The 24,306-nt window shown below is 38.6% G+C and overlaps 1 protein-coding gene across 4 annotated transcripts in view; it reads left to right on the top strand.

The window, feature by feature from the left end:
* Fam13a (family with sequence similarity 13 member A) overlaps nt 1–24,306 on the top strand; it is a 90,583-nt gene that overhangs the window by 27,399 nt on the left and 38,878 nt on the right. For 2 of the 4 annotated variants that reach the window (XM_031382046.1, XM_031382047.1), the window contains 5 exons: nt 3,286–3,327; nt 6,538–6,711; nt 11,652–11,838; nt 21,857–21,933; nt 22,712–22,754. In XM_031382046.1, coding sequence (XP_031237906.1) covers nt 3,286–3,327; nt 6,538–6,711; nt 11,652–11,838; nt 21,857–21,933; nt 22,712–22,754 — 523 coding nt within the window. The remainder of the gene's footprint in view (nt 1–3,285; nt 3,328–6,537; nt 6,712–11,651; nt 11,839–21,856; nt 21,934–22,711; nt 22,755–24,306) is intronic. The other 2 variants (XM_031382049.1, XM_031382048.1) reach the window with 1 other exon arrangement.

Raw genomic sequence — 24,306 nt, 5'->3', positions numbered from 1 at the left:
GCACCCACATGAGGCCTAACCGTTGTTTGTAATTCCAATTCCAGGTAATCTAATATCTCTTCTGGACTCTGTGGGCTTCTGCATTCATGTAGTACACATGCACACATTCAGGCACACCAACACAAGTACATATATAATGTATAATATAATATATAATTATATCTAATTTTCAGAAACATATACTAAAATTTAAAGTCAGCTATAGGATAAAAATAAAATTTGAGAAATTCTTCCAGAATGGAAAAGTAAGGAATAAAAATTAAAACTATGAAAGAAGTAATATTAGAAGTGATAGTTATAGCTGAAACTGTAGGAATTCTAAGAAAGAAATCGTATTATTGAAAACAGAAGTAGAAAACAAAGTTAGTATGTAGCCATTTCATTCAGAAGCACATCAAAGGACAAAGTAAATGTACTAGGAGCTAGCCCATCCAGGATGTGAAAGATGCAAACCACTCTGTGTCAAACAGCATGTTGTCAAAGCATGGAAACTCTTACACGAAAAATGATAGATTTTAAGTACATGTAAACACGGGGTTGTACATAGAGCAATAAGGCAGGCACAAAATTTACAAAGAGACACACAGAAAGTAAAGGCTCAGGTCCTGACCCTCCCCCTGCAAATGGCCATTTTTCTTTTAAGTTATAAAGAAGATCTTAACTGGTTTTCACTCACTAAAATTAGCATAAGCTAGGCCTGCTGATGCATGTCTTTGATCCCAGCACTCCAGAGGGAGAGTCAGTCACTCTGTGAATTGGAAACCAATATGGTTTACAAAGCAAGTTCTAGGACAGCCAAGGCAATATAGAGGGACCTGCCTTAAACAAAACAAATAAGCAAACAAAAAAAATATCAAAAAAGATTGCCATATTATAGCCTCATTAATTTGTTCACACTGTTTAAAATATTACTGTGTTACCTAAAAAGTTTCTAAACAATTTTAGTGCAAGGAATAAGAACCTTACTCCACAATGCATCTTTTACTGACCAACAAACAATAGCATGGAAGTGCCCAGGGAATTCATGAAAAGTGCAGTCTAGCTAAGACTGTAACTTGATAGTAGAGCTTTGGGCCAATTCTGCAAAGCAGATTTTAGCAACCCCTAGACCAAATGAATCACCTGTTCTAACAAGGGTTTGGGTCATTCTTGGGCATGTTGAAGCTCTAGGGCATCTATTTAGAGGGTTAGAAATGTCAAACCTGCCTCTTTTGTTTTTGTGGATTTTTTTTCCTCATGATTTACTTCTCTTTACCCTGGGGGAAAAAAAAAAAACAACAAAAGAACATAAAAATACCAGTCTGGGATTGGAACTCTAGCTCAGTGGAAGGACACAGCCTGGCATGTGTCAGACCATTTATTTTATTCCAACACCACAAAACAAACAAGTAACTTCATCCTCTACTTTTAACAGGCAAAGAGAACTAAGAACCAAGTTCACAGGAGAGGAAAGGTAATCCATCTCCTTCAGGAACTAGCAGCCAGATTGCTTGGCCGGCTGTTTTTGGAATTTTCTTTAGCATTTAGCACATCTGACTCTTTGCTTTTCTAAGTCTTCCATAGTCATTATTCAGTTCATGCTGGCTCCCCAAACTGAAACTGTGTAACTGTATTGAGGAACACAGGAGTTAATTATACAGTGTTGGATTTACAGAGGGCTAGCCACAAAACATCCCAAGGGGGACTGCCTGTTCCAGTTCAGGACAGATGCAGCAAGAGTTTCTTGTTGGCCACAGAGCCTGGGAACAACTATGAATAATAGGCACTGTGGCCAAAAGGCAAAGTCAAATGCTAAGCTTCACCTCTACATGCAAACCATCCCTAGTCTACGCGATAATGACCTCTGCCTCATTTGTGACTAGTCTCCAAGCAGTTACATTGCCTAACCCCTTCGCTGGAAACAGGAAAGACAACACACACCTCACAGGGATACTACCATCTAAGTAAGAAAAATACAAGCAAAAAGTACTTAGCATAGTATCTGAAAACAGTAAGTACCCGGGGTCTTTACTACTGCATGTGTGCATTTGTTCTTGTTTTCATTTTCTTATTCACATCAGTGTTCCTTTGCACAGTGGAATGGTTTGGTGTTTTTCCCTATCTGTGGGTATCACTTAGAACTTTACCTCAACTGGTGAAATCTAACTGGGGATGAAGTATAATTACTGACTCCCTCTGGAATAAGGACTTCCACCTAGCATGGTGGCGGCGGCGGTGGGGATGATTGTGAATGTGATTGTGATGGTAAGGGGTAGAATCCTCCAAGAGGGGGATCCTGACACAAAGGCACTGAACTGGATTATTCCACAGGAGCAGAAGCCAGTAGATGATTCTGAAGCCATGCATGCTTGCAAGTGCTGAGATGACACCAGATGAATTAGCGTTTAGATTAGTTGAAATGTCACCATGGTAGCAATCTCTTAGACGCCTTCATCCTCTTCCTGTGTATTCTGCAAAGTAGGAAGAAGAAAAGGGGAAAGGCTGTTCTATTAAAACTAGCTTTATACACTTAAAAATCTGTTCAATGTTTAACTTCCTTTTTAGGTACAGGAACTTAAATCTTGACTGAGCATGGAGTTGGAGTGGAGGGGCTGTGAAAAAGTAGTGACAGATAATTTTAGATAGCCAAACCTGGACCCTCACCTGGGTTTGTGAGTATGGAGTTCCCCCAGGCAGAAGGAATCTCTGTCAGGTGCACATTAGTGGTGTGGAATTCACTTTAATTATTCCAAAAGAGTCAGGCTTTTTAGAAAATAGAAGTTTATATACATTTAGCCAACGGTGCTAAACCACTTGGTACAATGAGCTATCACTTGAGGGTTTCCATCTTGAGTGTCGGGAGGAAAATGCGCTGTGGAAAAGAGAAGTTGTAAATGGCTATGTAACAAATCAGGCCTATTCCTTGTTCTCTGTCCTCTCTGGTCACTGCTAACCTCCATGAGTTCTGAGCAGATTTAGAAACATGCCTGTGCTTGCAGGCCTGGGACAACAGGTGATAGACAGTCAGCAGCCATCACACTAGCACAGTGAAGGAAGGAGAAGGCCACCAGCCCTGGCTGCAGCATCAGGCTTAGAGCTAGGAGATTTCTAATGTCAGTGTTTGAAGAAGTAAACAAGCCACCTCTACGTGCTTCACAGTGGAAGGACTTCTGCCATGGTTGGTGATCATCAAGGATGATACGGGACCCGGCTCAGTCTTCCATACCGGCATCCCTTCAGATATTGGTTCATCATCTCTGATCCCTCAACCAACCTAATTTTCTCTCTCTCTGCTTCTTTTCACAGTGCTCATGTAGCCCAAGTCAGCAATGTTTCAACAACTGGAGAGTAAGTCATTTGTTTTTATATTTAACAGCAGTTTATACCTTTTCCCACTTATTAATATAAAGAAGCAAATTCTAATGTTGTATAGAATTAGAAGATTAAGATAATAAACAACCAGTGATTTTTTTAAGCTGTTCATATCCAGAAAGTAGGTATGTCTGTGATTATACACAACTCTCCTCCCCCATTTGAAACTACCATGTAGATTCTTCGTTAGCCTCACTGCGTGTATTAGGTTAGCCTTAGTTTACTATGTACTCCATCCAGACTGGCCCTTAATTCACAATCTTCCAGCCTATGCCCCAGTGATAGGGTAAGAGGTATGTTTGCCACTATGCCTGGCACTATTAGCTTTTTGTTTATTTTAATAAAAACAATGTCAGGGTCAGTTAATGTTTGCAAAGCTGACTCTGTTCCCTGGAGGCATCTTGTCATGGAAAAAAAAAAATAATAAGTAAAGGCTAAAGCACTAACCATGACTTTTCCTCCCACTTTGTTTGTTTATTGAGTACCTGCCATGTACCACACACCGTGGTAAGTGTGTGATATTAAGTGAGCCTTGGCTCCACCTTCGTGGATATTTTTCAGTCCTTTTAATTTTGTTGTTATAGGGGATGTAGAAAAGAGAGTAAAGCCTTGGTAGCACCAAGTCCTCTCTCCTCACAGCAGTGGCACTCCTGGGTTATTTATATCTGCCACATGCCCTCCCTTCAGAGGCTTCCAGGTACATGTAGGCTAAGCACAGCCCTGGTGTTTGCTCTGCCCTGGTCCAGGCTTTCTGCATTTGCTTGCCTCTCTGATCACATAGTGCTTTCTTGTTTGGGCACTTGACTTTCTGTTCCTGAGATAGCCAACTGACTGTGCCCTGCCCAGCCAGCACGTTCATGTTTTGATTCATTCCTTCTAGGAATCGCTTCCTGGCTCACTATCAGACAGCACACTGCCACACTGTTCCCTCTGTCCCGCCCTGTGGAAGTGCAAACTCCACTAACAGAATCTTTTCTGCCATGTTTGTGGTTATCTCCCTGATGCCATGAAACATGTATTAGGCACTATCTGGATATTCTTCACTTTGCTAGATAAATCTGGCCAAAAGCCTTTCTGTCTCCCCTACTGTTTTCTTCTTCTTCTGGGACATGGGCAGCCTTTCTTTCTTTTCTTTCTTTCTTCCTTCCTTTCTTCCTTCCTTCCTTTCTTTCTTTCTTTCTTTGTTTGTTTGTTTGGTTGTTTTTTTTTTTTTTAAGATTTATTTATTTATTTTATGTGAGTACACTGTCACTCTCTTCAGCCACGCCAGAAGAGGGCACCAGATCCCATTACAAATGGTTGTGAGTCACCATGTGGTTGCTGGGAATTGAACTCAGGACCTCAGGAAGAGCATGCAATGCTCTCTTAACCACTGAGCCATCTCTCTAGCCCAGGGAATCCTTTTCATAGCATCTTCTCTGGGCAATAATCAAGTGTTAGGGACCGGGAAGGTATGGTCTGGAGGATAGAACATAAAGGAGAAGATGCACTGACAGGACACAAATGGAATCTAAATGGTAAAGTTGGGTTCTTTCTGTTAGTTGCGGAAGCAAACAAAGGCAGAACTAATGTTCCTTCATTTCACCAGCTGTAAAGATTCCAGAACTGAACCAAGATGGGCATGTTCTTGCTTTGCTGTGTCTGATAATCTTTCCTCATGTAGTTGGTAACACTGTAGTTGCTCAGTGGTCAGTAGGAACACATAAAACAGAAGTTGCAGTGACCACCTCAATTAAGTTATGCTTGCCCCTTGTCTTCAAATAATTTTTATAAAATATTTTAATAAAATTAGTAAACATTTAGTAAAACTGTGTTTATCTGGAAAACTTTAAGTTGAAGTTTTAAAGGACTATTTGATGAAACTAGGGCTGGTAGTTTTGTAAGGTTGACTTGCCTGGGCTATGTAGCAAAACTGTCTCAAAACAAAACAAACAAAAAACCATTTTATTTAAAGAAAGTTACTCTTTTCTAAATATTTTTTAAAAAGCATGAATCTTTTTCAAGCAAAGAAAAACTTGCTTTGATGAGAATAAATTAAGAATTTTCCATTCAGAATTAAACTGAATGGCAGTTGATTACTTAGATACACTGAAAGGCTCTGCCGCTGTAAACTGGCATGTTTGTGAAAGTCAGACAGAGCGATGTCAATGGGCAGTGATGTTATTTAGCATCTTGGTTAAAAACATACCACCAAGTTAATGAAGCAATCAAGATTAACAATGATTGCCTTTAAAATAATATACCCATATTTCAGAAGTATCTCTATTTTCCACTATTTAGTACTTCATGAGCAAAATCAGAATGGTATGTTTGTCTAAAATATTTGTATATTGCATTTTTTAAAAAGTGAGTTAAATTATTCCAGTTTATTTGTCTTGCTTTGTAAACTTATTACTTGAAGACCAGGGGGAAGGATAGCCTAAGTGAGGTAGTCACTGAGACTTTCCTTTGTGGGTCCCAGAAAAGAGAATGTAAATATGTGAGCATCAAATACAGAGCAACCTACAGTGTTACCTACTGCATAAGGAAAGATTATCAGGCACCACAAGGCAAGAACATGGCCATGTTGGCACTGCTTTGGCTCTTTGTGCTTACTGTGTGAGCCTAGTTTTAATTTTATAAATCATGATTTGATTGCAAATGTCAAAATATTATCCTATGCTATTATGAATTGTAATTGTTCTTGTGAGCTGCTCCCCATTCCAAAAAAGTGCTATCAATCCCTACAAAACTTTATCTTAATGAGATTCTAAATATACAGCAGATATTCTAAAATATTTGTGCTTTGTAAATCAGACTGTCATCTTCTTCAGAAATGGCATGAAATCTGGAGAAATCATTCTTTGTAAAGTAATTTAATTGTTACTTTATAATGAAAACTTTTCTCATTATACTTCATGTCAAATGGCCCTTTTTTTCCTGACTACTTCACAATTGTTGCTAGATTCGCTTTGAATATTTCAGTCACTAAAGACTCATAAAATGAGACAAGCTGGTGTAAATTAATTCAAATTGTTTTTAATGTAAAATACAAATATTTTAGATGAACGTACCATTCTGTCTTTGCTCATGAAGTACTAAAGGCCATCCATGGGAATAGAGATACTTCTGAAATATGGATATGTTTTAAAAGCAAACATTGGTAACTTTTATTGCTTCATTAACTTGGTGTTTGTTTTTAACTAGACTCTTAGAAAGAACCATCAGGTCAGCAGTAGAAGAACATCTTTTTGATGTCAACAGCTCTGGAGACCAAAGTTCAGAGGACTCAGAACCTGGACCATCATCAGCATCTACACTCACCAGGCAGCGAGGGCATCAATTTAAGAAGCAGGATGATGTTTGGCATGGTAGAGACAAGTAAGATATCATAGGCTCTTACTGCTTGAGATTTTTCTGCTTAAAGTCAGTCACTACATTACAGGAATAACTGTTCCTCTCATTTCAGTATCTAGATTAAAACTCGGAAGTTCCATTGTGATATTCTTAACTTAGTGGGCATTCAGACACTCCTATAAGACTTACTATCTTAGTTAGGGTTTCCATTGCTGTGAACAGACACATGACCAAGGCAACTCTTATAAAAAACATTTAATTGGGGCTGGCTTACAGGTTCAGAGGTTCAGTCCATTATCATCGTGACAGGAAGCATGGCAGTGTCTAGTTGGGGATGGTGCTGGAGTTACTGAAAGTTCTACATCTTGTTCTGAAGCCAGCCAGGAGAAGACTGGCCTCTGCAGGCAGCTAGGAAGAAGCTCTCTTCTGCATTGGGTGGAGCCTGACCATAGGACATCCAAAGTCTACCCACACAGTGACACACTTCCTCCAACAAGGTCACACCTCCTAACAGTACCACTCCCTATGAGCCAAGCATATTCAAACCACCACACTTAGTATCTCTGTTTCATCTAGATCTAGATCTCTGGTATTTTGGGGAGGAATTCAAGTCTTCATTTATATATTCTATAACTTCGTGATAAATCCCATCCAGAGGCATTTTCTTCTGTACATGTCAACATTAAGTTAGCTAATTAGTCAGCAGAGTCCCCCCCCCCCTCTTTATTAACCAGTAGAGCATCCTTGCAATAACTCTAACACCTGGTTATGCTTTAATATTTTTTAAAAAGTTGAACTTTTTAATCAAAACAAGGAAAGCTTAAGTTCCATATTATAATATTAGCTAACTTTAAAAGTTTAAAAATTGCAGCATAAATTTCAAGAATGCTATTATAAAGTTTACTTTCCATTAGTGGCTTTAGTAAATTATGAATGTCAATCATCATTCATAACAATAGTCATGATGCAGATTCCCAAGAAAAAATATTTTATTTTATTAATTGACTATATTTGTGTATCCCTATAGAGTTCCAAGTTTATTTCCATCCACTATGTGGTTAATATTTTGACCTGCTTATTAAGTGTCCAAGACTAAAAACTTGACTCTAAGCAGGGGGAGGGGGGAGGAGGGAGGGAACAGGGCTTTGTTCTTGTTGTTCTGTTTTGGTTTTGTTTTGTTTTCTTTTGCTTTGTTTTGTTTGGAGGGGAAACTGGGAAAGGAGATATTGCACGACATGTAAATAAAGAAAATATCTAATTAAAAAAAAAACTTTGACTCTAGTTCTAGACATTCTTTTTCCCTGGCCTCATAATCTATAGCAAAATCTCTGAAAAAGTCTCTTTTTGCTGAAAGAAAATCAGAAAATAAGTTGTGTAAATAAATCCCCTGCTATATGCAGTGTTCAATGTGTTAGCATATGAATTCACACAAACAGCAGCAGCAATGGCCTAAGCCACTGACTTAGCAAGGAAGTGTTCATTAGTGTAAGAATTATGTTAGAACTGGTAGAAAAGAGTAATTGTAATATCTCCTTAGAAACTAGAAAAAAATGGAGCATCAGAATGTTCACATTTGAAGTCAGCCACTGACAGGTTTATCCAAAACGTTTAGCACCATAATTCCTTTGCATTCTGTCTCTTTTATTATGCTGCAAGTATAATTTATTCATTAACATAATTATTGCCCTCTGCTTTGGCAGTTTAAAAAAATATCTTCAATGTGTCACGACAGACTGCTTTCTACCCTCTCTCTTTGGACAGCAGATGAGTTTGTTGGGTGGGAGGTGATAATGTAGCAAGAAAATAACAGTGGAAACAGATGTGGGGTAGGTTGAAGACGGGGGGCGGGGGGAAGGCAGCAGGCAGAGGGGCAGGCAGCAGGCAGGGGGGGGCAGGCAGCAGGTAGAGGTGGTAGTCAACAATAGGTAGGAGCCAGACAGGGCCAAAGGAGGTGATCCACAGGCTAACCTCTCCTTCTTCTCAGAAAGAGCTTGCAGAGGTTAGTTTCCCGAGTCTGCGGATATTTCTTGTATGTGCTATCCTGATTGTATTCAACTAGCAACATCAGGAGAACCAACAGAAGTGGAGCCTGGTGGAGCCTGTAGGACTCTAACTATTATTCATCTCTGTTGTTCCCATCACTGCTCATTCTGGTCCCTATACTGACTCTTGGGGTACAAATCTCTATGTTGACCTAGAGTACCATGTACGCCTAACATACAGAAGCTATCACAACACCTTCCTGGCCCCTTCCTCATGCTTCTTGCTTGCATTACCCATCTAGTTGAGAGACATCTACCTATCTTGTCTGACACTCTGGGCCACAGTCTTGCTGAACAGGGCTCTCCAACATTCAGAACACACTGAGTGTCTTCTCCGTGTTTTTTGAACAACAAGGTTATTTATTTCTCATGGTCCCAGAGCTACAGTTTTTACCTGACCCAACTTTGACTGCAGCCGGTAGGTAGTCTTTGCTGGCAGCCATTTATACCTTGCCTGTGTGTCCTGACGCTTTCACTCACCTGCACTGTCCCTTTTCCCAGAATGCTCTTCACCTGTTCCTAACCCTTTTGCTTTGCATGTTTTCTAGCTGTCAATTCTTCTAGCACCTCTACTACAATCGCAGAATTTTCTTTTGCCTTCCTCCTCTTTGTAATGACTTCAGAATGCTTGGTTCTCTCTCATATCCCTAGTAGAGCCATTAGTATTTTATAAATCATGAAGACACCAAGGCTCATCATTATAGCCTGTAGGACTTGTATTATTCCTAGAGTTTAGTTATAACTGATTAAATCAATTTAGCTAAGATTTTCATCAGGTTTTACTTTTTTAAAAAAAGGAACAATTAATCTAGACTTTGTTCTATTTTAATCCCAAGTGTTATCCTCATGGAACAAAGTGTGTTAAGGATATACATTTGCTTTATTATGTTGCTTTGCACATCACTACTCAAAGCTGTGACAATCAAGCACTGTCCCTAGCCAGTGATGGTCTGATTATAGGTGAAGTTTTACTGAGGCTGCTGTGAATTTTTATATAAGTGACACTGAGCATAAATAAAGACTATGAATTATTCATTTTATGCAAATGATTGATGTTTGTCACATTTACAAGAAAAAATCAAACTCAAATAGTTGGTTGCTAGAATAAAATTATAAATGTTTAAAGAGTATATTTAGTATATAAAATGTTTCAGTCTGATTTATTTGCTTCAAGTAGCTGATGGATATCAGGTAAGCAGTGTATGCATGTTTATTTCCATTTTATAATTGTTTTAATAGCAAGGTATCATTTTTAAGTGAAAATAGTTTAAACCTTCCTAAACACAATGACCTGAGAATTTAATCCAAATGTTTGTCATATAAATATTATGTTAAAAGCCTGCTGTAAAGTAAAAAGGAAAGTGTGCTCAGTTGCAAGAATAATAATTATGACTATTATTAGAATATAATGTATACATGAAAAAGGAAGAAAGACATCTAGTGGGGGTTGGGGGGAAGTGGAAAACCTAGAAGAAGATCTAAGTAATCAAAAGAAAAGGCCCAGAGCTCTAAGTCCAGATAAAATTTAAATATGTTAAATATGACTGCAGTGTCCTATGTGTCTGGGAAAGGAGTGGGTTTCTGTGCTCCACACCCTCACTGTGGCCCAATACTGAGATGCTGCACAGGTGATGGATAACAAAAGAGAGGATCTGCCTCTGGATAGCTGGTGCACATGAGCACAGCTCTACTGCCATCTTGCTGCCTAACAATTTCAGCAGCTTACTCTGCTTATTTGTTCACTGTTTCAAATGACATAAATCGGCATTTCTGTTTGATTAAAAAAATATTCTTCAGCTTCTGTATTAGTCTGCTTGTCTTCCACAACAAAATACATAGAAAACTATCTTAGACAACAGGGTTTATTTGTTCACAGATCTAGGGGCTGGCAGGTCCAAGATAAAAGTGCAGACAGAGCAGGTTTCAGCCAAGACCACTGTCCTGGGCCTGCACATGGCTACCTTCTGTGCAAGCTTTCCTGATGTCTCTTACATGGACAGAGCTCACACTGGATGCCTGAATTATTTCTGAGAAGCCTTTCACTCACTGTGGGCATATTAGGTATCAGAACACTGACACAGGTATAGTGAGAGGACACAGATGAGTCTTATCAAGCATGATAGGACCTCCTAAAAATTATAATTGACATGTAGTAGCTTTGGGAAATATGCAGGGTAAGAAGACAGAATTTGAGGGATAAATCGTATTTTAGATTTACAACCAAACTCCTACAGCCATTCACTGAGGACACTGCGTGAGTATGACACCTGTATGCTAGACCCTGTCACTTCCTCTCTTCATTTAGCTTGTCCTTAAGGTGTTTCTGCTAAATGTATATAAAACTTCACACAATTTAAACACACACACGCACACACACACACACACATGCATATATATATATGTATATATATATATATATATATATATATATACATATATATACTCTATTCTAGAAATGGCCAAATGATACGGAACTAAAAATATCTAAAAATACTAAAACTTTGGAAATAGAATGGTTTTAAATTCATAATTTTCTTTCTATTGTGGTCTAAAGATATAAATTTATTGCAGAATTAATATTTAATGCTGTCTTTGGGGGATATGGCTGAGATGACAGTAAAATATATGATATCTATTCTTAACTGTTAAACTCGTTTATCTTCAGATGCAGTCTTGGGGTTGGGAGTTACACTAACTCAGTGACGGTGTGAGATTCCCCATCATTTCTCCCTTACCAAGCCATAGAGCTATGTTGGTAGTTTAATTTGATCCATGATGTAGATAGAAATGTTTTGAAAGTACAAATTGATTAAAGTCCGTGATTATGACATTCCTGTGTGTAAGACATGATATGGTGACTATATTAAAAAGTTTCCCCTTTACATTTTAAAACAAGACTAAGCTATTTATTTTTCATTCCAGGGAGCTTATCAACAAGGAGAACATTCCCTCTGGCTTCAGCAGCTGTGATGGGTGCATCTCGAACAACCCGGAAGCAGAAAGATTCCAGGACGACATTTGTGACTATGTTGGGGAAAGAAGCAAACCCAAGCGTCAGAAATCCAGTTCCAGGCTTGCAGAGCTCAGTGAAAACCACGATGGGCTCCTGGTAAGGGAAGTTTTAGTAACTTCTTTACTTCAGTCTGTAAAGAAATATCTCGTTTCCTTTGTATAGAAAAGTGGAGTGTCACAAAATTATAGGAGTTCTGAGAAAGACTACTGGCCCAAAAAGTGCTTGAATTTATATTTCTTTTTAATAAATGTAGTGATGAAGGCCTGTGATAGACATTCTGCCCAAAGGGTAAGAGATAACACTTTGGTGTTGCTTGAACTGTTTTTTTTTTATCTAATTTTTAAGCATTTTTACATTTTTGTAAATAAAAATTTTTATTACACACAGTCCCTTTTTCTTACCCATCTTAATTATTCCCACCCATATGAAGCTTAAACTGGATGAACACAAACAAGATGGAGGAAGGTAGCTGGAGAGGCCTCTGTGCTGTGCTAGGGAACCTTTTCATGTTTGGTGGCATTAAGCCTAAACTCATACAGTATTTTCCTCCAAATTTATCAAAAGCAAAAAGATATTAGTGGTCAATACAGTTTCCCCATCCCAGAACTTTGAGACCTTAACTTGATATCTAAGGTTTTGCATTTCTTTCAGTCAGTGAGAATGTCTGTGCAACTATTTAATTTTCATCTTCCTGTTTTACTTATGCTACAGCTTCTCTGAAAAATAAAATGCAAAATCTGCCTTCTAATTCTTTTTGCTGTTCTTATTTTTCATAAAAAAATTAAAGATAACATCCCTGAGGATAAATGGATAACTGAACTAGAGTCTGCAGTAGAAAGGGGAATGCAGTACCTGTCTCAATACAGATTCTCTGGTCTCCTCTGTCACTCATGCTGGATTGTCTATACATTTATTCAAACTATAGATTGGCCCTTTTCCCATTGTTAATTTCTATATGTGCTTATAAAAAAAAAACCTACATTTTCCCCTAAATAAAAGATACACACTCACACTACAAACTAGAAAGTTGTCTGATAGTGTTCTCAAAACAAAGAATCAGGTCATGGTGACTGTATTTTAAAATCAGTGTTTTATTTCTTTGTAAAACCGTATGTGTGTGTGTGTGTGAGAGAGAGAGAGAGACAGACAGAGAGAGAAAGAGAGAGAGAGAGACAGAGAGACAGAGAGAGAGAGAGAGAGAAACAGAGAGAGAGAGAGAAGGGAGAGAGAGAGAGAGAGAGAGGAGAGAGAGAGAGAGAGAGGAAGAAGAACACACAGAGAGAGACAGAAACAGAGACAAAGAGACAAAGACAAACAAGGCATTTAACTCAGTCATGTGTATCACTACTGACCTACATCTTTAGCCCCTGAAGAGTAATAATTAGATAAAGTAACCCCATTAACTCTTTATTTACCCATGATTTGCTTATCTGCCAGAAAGATTCATGGTGATTAAAAGTCTGAAGCTTGGCTTTATAGCTTGGAAAGAATACACTTCTTAGTTAAAATCCTTTTTTTCAAAACATGAGTTAACCCCTCAACTTTCCCACAGGGAATAATGCTGTGAAGTTGCTAAGTGTTAACTATGAAGAGAAGTGGAAAGGAACATTCATTTCTTAAAATACATGTCTGAACTTCCTTGGAAAACATTTCAGTGGGAGACTCCTTGTTCTAATTCATTTTTGGTATGTGAAGGAATTTGCCACTCCCCAGTCACCAGCTCCTGCACCCAAGGTCTGCATATCACATTAACACAAATATGCTCAGTGCACTTTGTTGCAATTAATAATTTAATTTATTCTGCCAGCAAACTTGGCAGGGAAACTTGCTCCTCCACAAAGTAATAGTATTCTCAGAGACCTTTGAGTTTTTTATGTATTCTGTGAATTTTAAACTTTTATTTTTATTATTTTTAATTATGGGTAGGTGTGTGTTTCAGAGTGTAAGTATGTGCACATGAGTCCTGGAGCCTGTGGAAGCCTGAGGCATTGGAATGCCCTGGAGATGGAGCTCCTGAAGGTTGTGAGCTGCCTGGTTTATCTGCTAGGATATGAACTTGGGTCCACTAAAAGAGCAGCAAATGCTCTTAACTACTGTAAAATCTATTTTCCTGAGAGCCAAAATCCTGATATTAGGAATTTTGGAAGCTAAGGTGTACAATTACAGTACCAGCTGGACAAGGGTCTCCCATCAGACTATTTTGAGATAAAGTTCAGACATGCATCTCAAGAAATGACTCTTCCTTTCCACTGCTTTTCACGTACTCAAAACACTGTTCCAGTGAGAAAGCTGATGGTTTAAACTCATGGGTTTATTTTTAAAGGTATTAAAACTTAAAGCATATTCTTTCTAAGCTAGAAAGCCAAGCTGCAGGCTTTGAAACATCATAAATCTCTTCGGCAGTGGTGAGAAAGACCTCCCTGCGAATGTGACTTTGCTTATAAAATCCAGAGTCAATAAAACAGGGCACCTAAGTGAAACTGCAAGCACAAAGACCTCCCCCGCCCAGCCAATCATTTATCTGGGAAAGTCTGAGGAATTGCGGAGAGCCCATTATAGTAAAAGGATCTCAGAATGAGAGGCCATGGGATAGGGGAGTGTATTAACTGGATTTTCAAACATCAGCAGCAGAATTGACTTTACACTGGGGAAGATGAGAAGCCACAGGAATGTTCTTTGCAAGGATATGAACTACTTAAATTTTGTGTTACTGCAAAACTGAACGTGACACATGTGATCAAACGCAGAAGTTAGATCAGCAGCGAGCAACTCTGGCCGTAATCTTGGTCCTTGATGAGAGCTTAAATTAAGATGATACCAAAGGCCGCATACATGGCCTTGCTGGAGATTGGCACTGCCTATTTATGAGAAGACATAATTTTGGGGAATGATATCCGAACTTCCCTTCAGGGTATGATAAGATTAGGTGCCCTGTTAGACATGGCAGAGGAACTATCAAAGAGATAATTGCATATCTGGACCTGTAGTTCAGGCAAAGTATCTTGGCTAGAGACATGTGTGACAGTCATCAGAATCAGAGATACTTAAGGAGACAGACATACCAACACTTAGACAATGGGAAAATATGCCATAAAATAAGCTTAATAACCAGCAGCCAGAATGTAGAGGAAAACTGAGCAAGTTTGGTGTCTTACAAACCAGGTAACTGAGTCTCTTAAGGAGACAAGAGTCAGAGGTGAGGCCAAGAGAGGACAGGGTCTGACCATCTGAATTCACAAAGTGAAGCTCACTGTTGACCTTAACAAGAGGAACACTGGTAGAAATTGAAGCCCTTCTCAAGAGAGAATGGGAGATTAACTATATATGATAAACACCAAAGAGGTGAACCATGTACAGAACTCACCAGGCCTTCACAGGCTTGTTGTCCATACAACCGGAGTGCCTGGGGCTTTTTCTTTTGCCTCTCTAGGATGTGGGAACACAGAGCTCATCAAGGTGTAGGGTACAGAGGCAGGGAGGTGCCAATCAGCGTTAGGTTGCTCAGCTCCAACTCCATATCATTCCCAGGGACACTTTCCCTCCCTCCTTGGCTGTAGCTCTATTTGTACCCTTAGTTTCTTTCAGGAGAAAAGATAACTCCTGCTTTGTTTTAAGAGCCAAGATAGTGAACTTTGATTTAACTGTTTCCCTTACTCTAGTCTAAAAATAATTCTAAGTCTCCAACCATACCATTTTATTACCTGACTCAATGATAAGTGATTTTTATGTTTGTTTTCCAATTCTAAGGTCATCCTGTAAGGCAAACACACACACACACACACACACACACACACACACAAACATGCATACAACTCCTTCCCCCAACCCACTGCAAATGGATAACATGAATACAAGCAGAATATACACAGGGTTTACATAAACTCGTCTTTATAGGCCTAGAAAATAGTCTCTTTATTCCCCCAAAATGTTCTTTCTAGAACACAGCCTAACAGTATGAGAAGAGAGCCGTACTGAGGCTGGCTCATGAATCTTCCTTCTAACCTCAAGATTAAAAAATGAAAAACAAACAAAACAAGAAACAACACAAAAACATGTGTACTAATTCTCTCATCATAAGCCTGTCATGAGTAATTAGAAGCCAGTGTACTATTTAAAAATATAAGATCAAAGAAATAAGTAATACCTGGATGTGGGTTCAGTAAGATACAATATAAGTATTAGAAATTATGGTTAAGGAAACTAATATAATGCTAAGCCTTGAAATTGTATTCGAAGTACTTTATAATTTTAATAGTTCCAGTCGGTAGGAGACTGTTATTAACTATCTTCCTTTTAAGTACAAAGGCATGAAATATAGGTAATTGAATACCTAGGACATGAGTAAGTAAGCTATAGTGTGTGTGTGTGTGTGTGTGTGTGTGTGTGTGTGTGTATGTGTGTGTGTAATGCATTCCTAGAAAAAACACCAAAAGAAAAATATGTTTATCCCAAATGTTTACCTGAAAGTGATTGTATAATATAATAGTATTACTAGAAATAATTGTTTACTCTTTTATTTTCTCAATACATCCTATTATAATACATAATTCTAGAGTAGACACTATGTTGAAACTATAAAGCAAAAGACAAGATCTAGTAGGATCCCATCTCTGTGAACAGCTTCCACCTAATGTCTGAAACCCCAGCTGAGGTTCCCAAGAGGAGAATGGGTCGTGCAGTTACTTATATCTTGATTCAGTGTTAGCTTCATCATTATATAGCAAGCTAGGAGAGAAGGTACTAAAGCTCTGTAGTAAAGCACTTGGCTCCCATGTGTAAATTCAATTTCCAGCACTGCTAAAGCAAATAGCCGCAAGGTAGGTATGTCATGAAGCTTTGCTACTTATGTAAAAGAAAGATATTAACATCTCTTTTGGCTTTTGGAGAGATAAATGCTGATCAGTGTGCTAAAAATATAGGTAAAAGTGAGCACCCTAAAGGGTTTCGCTTCAAAGTGTCCCTGTGTTCTGATGCCTAGTCTCTCACTTTGGTTTTAATTCAAACACTTCAGCCATCTACACTTGTTACCCATGGTCCTTTACCAGCCCTGTAGTCAATCTTTATGCATAATTTTCTTCAGAAAACCAGTTTTCTGTTATGAACTGGCCCTTTAAGACTCCTCTGCTGTAACCTACTGTGTCCCATGTCTGACGCTTGTCTCTTTGTCTCTTGTCCTTGGCACTGATCTCTCCTTGCCCTCTTCTCAGTGGCTGTGTACTGCTCTGCTGCAGCCTCACTGGCTCACCTTCCTAAGTCATACTTGGATGTAAGTGTTACCCAAATTTTTGACACCTATCAGATTTTTAATTATGAACACAAAGTCTAAGGTTTAGGCTGTTTCTACAGATGGTTTCCACATCAGCATTTGACAAATGCTGTCTCCATGTGCTTTGCATAGTACTAGAGTGAGCATGTTAGAACCCATTCTTCTTGTGCAATGATCTTTTTTGACCTTGGGGTGTCCTGATCCAACCCCATTGTTTACTCCTTAGTTCTTCCAAGCCCTTTCCTTTTCCTCAGCTTCAGGCCTTCTTCCAACTTTCTAATTGTCAAATGTAGCTTATTATATTTAAAATATCTTGATTCCTGGACCAGCAATATGGCTTTGAGGGAAAGGTGTTTGCTGCCAAGTTTGACTAGCTTAGTTCTGGGGCCTACATAGAGGAAGTAAAGAACTGACTCCAACAAGTTGCCCTTGGACCTTCACATACATATATAGATCTTGGCAAGCTTATGTCTCATCCCATACACACCGATGCACATAACAATAAAATGCCCTTTAAAAATAAGCTGTTTTGAACGCTTTCCTCTTTGTCTTGCCTTCGTATGGCTGATACCCTTTTCTAATTCATTTGGAGTCACAACAGTAAGGTAGGACATCTGCACCTTTCCAGTCTGCCCCCGCTAGACTATGCCATCTGCCGCTGCAAAACGAATCACCCACCAATACAGGGCTTTTAAATTTGGTCTCTAGTACAGCATAATACAGCAAGATATCCTGTCCAAACTACATGGCAGTTGTCTATGCAGTGCCACATGTGACTACAGCTGCCTCCATGAAACACGGACAGTCACACAAGTCGCCAGCACGCACTGCTCAGGATAGTGAGGGCATAAAAGATGATCAAAACAGGGACACATTTTCTGCCTACCTGAAGTCTGCCTTTTCAGATGATGAGACAGGGGACAAGTAAGTACAGTCAGATGCAAAACTTAACAACTATTGCTCTGAGTCGATTACATTCACAAGTAAGCAAGTAAACACGCATTCAATCTTTGTTTACATTCTATGCTCAATTCCATGAGTTATTTTTAGAAGGCTTCAACCATAGCTAAGTATGGTGGCACATTCTGGTAATGCCTATAATTCTAGTACCAGGGAGGCTGATGTAGGAAAATTTTTATTTTTTTTTCCACATCTTTGAGTTTTAATGCATTATGATGAGAAAGGTTACATGATTTCAATTGTTAACATTTAAAAACATATTTTAAGTAAGTAGAATTAAATCACATTCTTGTTTTCCCTTTTGTAAACCAATTCCTCCCAGAGAACCCCCTTCAATACCTACAATATCTTTTTTATCATATTTTTTTAAAATTTGTAAAATATTATAACAATAAAAATGAGTATTATAAAAGTTGTTTGATATAAAACAACAATCAATTTAACAGTCTTATGTAGATGCTTGTCTACAGCAATACTGAAAATACATATGTTTTTCTCAATATAAATTTTAAATAACTCCAAACATATTAACTGTATATTTCAAAATAATACATCAGGAAAATCTTGACACTGTTAGGGGGAGGGGAGACAGAGGCAAGAGAAAGCATTGACCACACTCACAGAGGCAAGAAAAGTACTTACAAACATGCCTCCTGATAAACATTAAGCTCAGTCAACTTACACACAAACACACACACACACACACACACACACAGAGAGAGAGAGAGAGAGGGAGAGAGAGAGAGAGAGAGAGAGAGAGAGAGAGAGAGAGAGAGTATCTACTAAATATATCTAAGTTACAGTCTGTTTTCATTATTATTATAAAAGTTAATGTCAGATACTGTGGGAAAGGTAGGTTAACTCTACTACCTTTTATGGATATTTTCAAGTTAGACATAATTATAAATATAACCTTCAGTCTAAATGAACAAATGTCTTGCTGCAGCTAGCTTTGGACTAGAAATTATTTTAAATCCCCCTCTGCCCAATGTTGGCATTGAAAACTACACACAAAACCTATTTGACCACAGAATGAAGCACTTATACATGGGAGGAAAATGACTTTGTCTTCAAAAGCTGTTCATGCTAACAGAACTTTTTAGAGGACAGGACAGAAGGCCTCCTTTGAACAAACATGTCACCCTGAAGGTCAGGGTAATGCTGCCAGTCAAAACAAGTCTATAATTCTAACCTTGAGTTAAAGAAAGGAGACAGTGGTGTGGCCTCATTAGCAAAGGATCAGTAGCAGGTTGAAATCCCTTTTTGTCACTCTTTTATATTTTATGATTTATTGCTTAAAATATATCGCCTAGGGCCAGCAGGGTAGATCAATAGGTATATATGGACTGGCAACCTAAGTGCTCCCTGAATCTCAAAAGATGGCAGGAGAAATAGAGTTATCCTTTGAATTTACCCTTATGCATGCATACATGCACCCTCGTACACACACACACACACACACACACACACACACACACACACACACGCAACTACTGATACCACAATGAAGTCCCATGAAGAGCTCACTAGCTCTCCATCCCCATTCTTTTCTTCCAGTCATGAAGTAGCCATATGCCTAGTGACATCTCATATCCTGTGTCTCTACTGCTGATATGTGGCTGGCTGGTGAGATGTCCCATTTGCTTCCTCCACCTAAGTGTTAGAATGAAGAAGAAAACTCCCAGGGCATGTCTGGAGCTTTGTGCTGAAGATAGCAGCTGTTCTGTGCTCCTGCATATATATTTCCCTCTCCCTCTCTCTGTCTCTCTGTCTCTCTGTCTCTGTCTCTGTCTCTCTCTGTCTCTCTGCCTCTCTGTCTGTCTCTGTCTCTGTCTCTCTGTCTCTCTGTCTCTGTCTCTCTCTCTGTCTGTCTCTGTCTCTCTGTCTCTGTCTCTGTCTCTGTCTCTCTCTTTCTCTCTGTCTACTTCTTTGAATCATTGAGTTTGGGCTCCCTTTTATACCCTAAAAAGGCAGCAGATCCCATACAATGTGACACATTGATAACTCACACTGAGCTATACTCAGCACCAGTAACACAGCCATAAATGTGACCACTGATCTTGCCCTCATCATGTTCATGGTCTGCCTGACCTAAATACACCTTGTCACAGTGTTTATAATACCTTTGTTTCTATCATAGGCTCTGAATAGGAAAGTTAAACATTAATTGCCAAAACACAGAATTCAGAAGCCAATGCATTCTTTCTGTGCTCAATGGTACACAAACAAAAGGAATCTTAGATCTGTATATAAACATAGCAAGTTTTGTTGAAATGTCAAAACTTCCTAGCTGTTTTTCAGATAAAAGGTAAGTTGTAGATCAAACAACAGGGTGGCACCAAGAAGAACCTGCCAGGATTTCTTGTGATGTGGCCTTGATTCTTTATCTAAAAATAAAAAAAAGTGGTATTGGGTTGTATTTGGTGTTTTCTCCGTCTCCCTCCTTCCTTTTGCCCTTGACCTCTGTAGCATCCTTTGCACTTTGATGTCACATGAGACCTTTACCCGCCCCCACTTTCTTCACGCTCCTTGTTCTCCTCTTGTGGTTTCCTGTCTACCTTCAAAATCTGTACCTACTTCCCTAACTCCTTACTTGTTATATGCATATATTAAAAGTTAAGGGTCCATATATGAAAGAAAAGGTCGCATGTGACATCAAAGTGCAAAGGAAGGTACAAGGGTCGAGGGCAAAATGAAGGAGAGAGATGGAGAGAACACCAAATACAACCCAATACAACTTTTTTTTTAACATAAAGACTCAAGACCACATCACAAGAAATCTGGGCAGGTTCTTGTCTGTGCCACCCTTGTATTTGATCATTTGTGTCTTTCTGGGATTGGGTCACTTCATTTAATATAATCTTTCCAGTTCTGTCCATTTTCCTGCAAATTTCATGATTTTGTTTTTGTTAACGGCTGCCTAAAATTCCACTGAGTATATACCACATTCATTCTCTATCCAGTCTTCAGTGTATGGACATCTATGCTGGCTTCATTATCTTGTAGCACTGAATAGTGCATCAATAAACACGAATGTGCAATAAATGTGAATGTGTGTCTCTCTGTGGTAGGATGCGGAGTGCTCTGTGTATATGCCCAGTATTAATATACTTTAGTTATATAATAGTTCTATTATAATCCTTTGAGAAACTTCCCCACTGATTTCCATTGCGGGTGCACTCGTTTACACTGCCCCCAATAACAGATCAGCAGTGCAAAGAACATTTCCTTTTCTTTCCTTATGCAGGAAATTGAATCCAGGGCCTTGCTTAAGCTAGGCAGGTATTCTACTGCAGAACTACACTGCAGCCCATAAGGCAGACTTTGGACCAAACTGATTTATAATCAGACCATTTTTCTCATCAATGCCTATTGTTTACTCAAGGTCATATTAGCAACATATTCCACAATGGTAATAAATTAAGCTTGATGTGAGGGCACACAGCTGTAACCTAGCACTTTCTGGATGCAGGCAGGTGAATCACCTCAAGGTTATCCTCTATCACATGATATTCTGTCTCAAAAACAACAACAAAGGCAAAGAAGAAAAAATATAGAATGAGCAGCAACTGATAGATTAGATTGAAGATCAACCCTCCTTTGCATTTCTAATCATCTTGATTTTCTGGCAATCTGAGTTTTGCACATTACCCATAAATACCTTTTTAGCTGATGAGAGTGTTACAGTTGTCTGGTTCCATGATGCCAGTTGTCTTTGTTAAAGGGATGATAGGGCTCAATGTGCCTTTATGCCAATAAGCATCATTTTAATCATCAGAACTGTGTCTCTATTGACATCCCCTGATTTGCCTCTTTTAAAGAAAGGACACTATGCTGTTGAACTTTTCTTTCCTTGCCTCATAGCAACCAACATTTGTTGTGTTACAGAACATGGAAAGTCTCAGTTCCACGCAATCCCAAGAAACATCTGAACCTGAAGCTGCTGAACTGATATCTTCTGAGAGGTAATTTGAGAACTTGCTTCTCACTCTATTTTTCAAGGACATGAAGGATTTCCTTCACTGAATGTGATGTGAGTTACAAGAACTAAAACAAATAGGAGAAAGGAGTGTGTGTAGCCAGAAGTATTTATTGTAAGGACAGTATTTGGGGTACAGACTCTATTACTATGGCAAATAATTATATCCATGTGTGGTTTACTTATGTTTTTTAATGTGCATCCATTTTAAGAGATAATAGTTTTACTATATGAAAATTTTTTAAGATCTATTTTGATCATATTCAACCTCTCTCCTCCACCTTCTTCAGATTCACCTTCCTACCCGGTCAACTTCATGTTCACCCTTTTAAAAGAGACGGGCTAGCCCAAGTGTGTTGTCTAAATACTCTTGGGTGTGGAAACTACCATGGAGTGTGGATCACATCCTTAAATAAAACTGACTTTTCCCCTACTAGCTATTAAATGCCAAGAGCTCCTCAGCTAGTGTTGGGGCTCATGTCCCAAACCTCTCAAAGCTGGGATTTTATCTGGCTTGAGTGTGTACAGATCTCATGCAGTCACAGCTGCTACCAATCCACGTGCGTTGCTATACCTAATATATTAGTGAATTTCCTAGGTTCTTTATTACATTTTTGATTTTATGTTCTATTTTGATTTTTAATTTTATTAGACACTGATTCAGAGATACTCTGACTACTTTTAAAATAAAGTTATAATATGAATGGATAAAAGAGATTTTAAAATAGATGGATGATTTATGTATTTGTTTTTGTTGTTGATAGCAAAGAAAATGAAAGAGGCAGTAGAGACACACTGCGTTATGAGGTGAGTAGCTAACAAAAGTGGAACTGGTGGTCAGACTTTGCCCTTGTTCTTGAGTGTGCTTGGGAAATGGTACTAGCCTATTGGTAAGAGCTAGTGAGGTAACTGACAGGATGGTGATTAGAAAGGAAGATAGATTATTTTACCCCTTGTAAAGATAAATTGTACTAGCATAGTGATACTTCTCTGAGTTTTCCATTAAAGAAAATGAAGTCACTAGTTTGTTCTCTCTACGACTTGATGCATCTTTTAAGTGTAGGAAAAGTAAGTAGGGAATTTGAACTCTTCTGTTACAAGCAAAGCCTCATTCCTTTCCAAATTAACATACATTCAGATTAAGCTACTCGATAGAGTTCCTTTTGTTTCAGATTAAGTAAGAAATTCACTTCCCCAATGGCTGTATCTTTAAGTTTCACTCATCTTCCTGCCTTTGTGTATGTTATCTTGGTGGCACCATGTTGATTCAAATACTCATTTTCTCTTGGGCCTGTTTCTGGTTCAGCTTAGTGTCTCAATTTTAAATTTATATATGTATATCACATCTCCTACTCCTAAATGCTTCCAGCTCCAGTGTCAATTTTTAGCATGTCTCTGGGTAGAATTAATGCTTTTCTCTAAATACTATTAAATGTAGATATATTAATAAAATAGGGAGAAGTGTCTTTATAGATAAGTGGTTATTAATACTTGCTGAGTACTGACCCAGTTTATAATGGAGTTATTTAATAATGTCTATTAAATTATCTTACATATGTTCTATTCTCAGAGCATTTAATGACAGCCAGAATCACTGCCCCCAGAGAGTGTTGAGTCTAGCACATTAGGAATCTAAATACTGTACTAGGTAGAAATGAGTAGCATGGCTGAGTAGTACAAAGTGTATATAGCATGTAGAAAGTCTTAGATATGATGTCTACCAATGAAAATACACGGAATCAGAAATTTTGGGAAATTTCTCCTTAGAAAAGTGGACACTCTCATGAAACAATTATAAATTAATGAAACCCCCCCACACCCCTACTGCTGTAGCTTTCTTATTTCTTCTGTTTGAGTCCTGTTGTGTGTACTTCATCAACCTAGACAGAGAGCTGGACATGGTGTCTTGTGCCTGGAACCCTAGGACCCAGGAGGCAAAGGCAACAAGAATGACAGTCTGGTACATAGGTAGAGACTGCATTATTTTCGTTTTTGACTTTGCTTCTGCCTTTGAGATATTTCCTTCATATCTTATTTCCAAGTCAAGTGTTCTTCCTTCCACAGGACCAAAGCAACAGGCTGGGCTGATGATCTTCTCTTGTCTCTTAGGGAACCTTCTTAGGGTGCATGTTTCTTCTTTTCTCTGCCATCTTTCTTGGCTTGCAGAAAGCTCTTTGACATTGGACAGAAGCGTAAATCTTGCCAGCCTCCTGGAGATGTCTTCTCATCTTTTCTGGGATAAAGTGGAGTAGAACAGTGGTGTCAGTGAACTTCATGAGAGCAAATCATAATCCCAAATGACACTCAAACTCACAGTGGCCTCCCTGTGTCTCTGGCTCACAGCACCATCATTGGGACA

The sequence above is a fragment of the Mastomys coucha genome, unplaced genomic scaffold, assembly GCF_008632895.1.
Source record: "Mastomys coucha isolate ucsf_1 unplaced genomic scaffold, UCSF_Mcou_1 pScaffold20, whole genome shotgun sequence".
NCBI classification, from domain to species: domain Eukaryota; kingdom Metazoa; phylum Chordata; class Mammalia; order Rodentia; family Muridae; genus Mastomys; species Mastomys coucha.
Note: the sequence above shows the minus strand (reverse complement) of the source record. Positions and strands in the feature narration are given on the sequence as shown.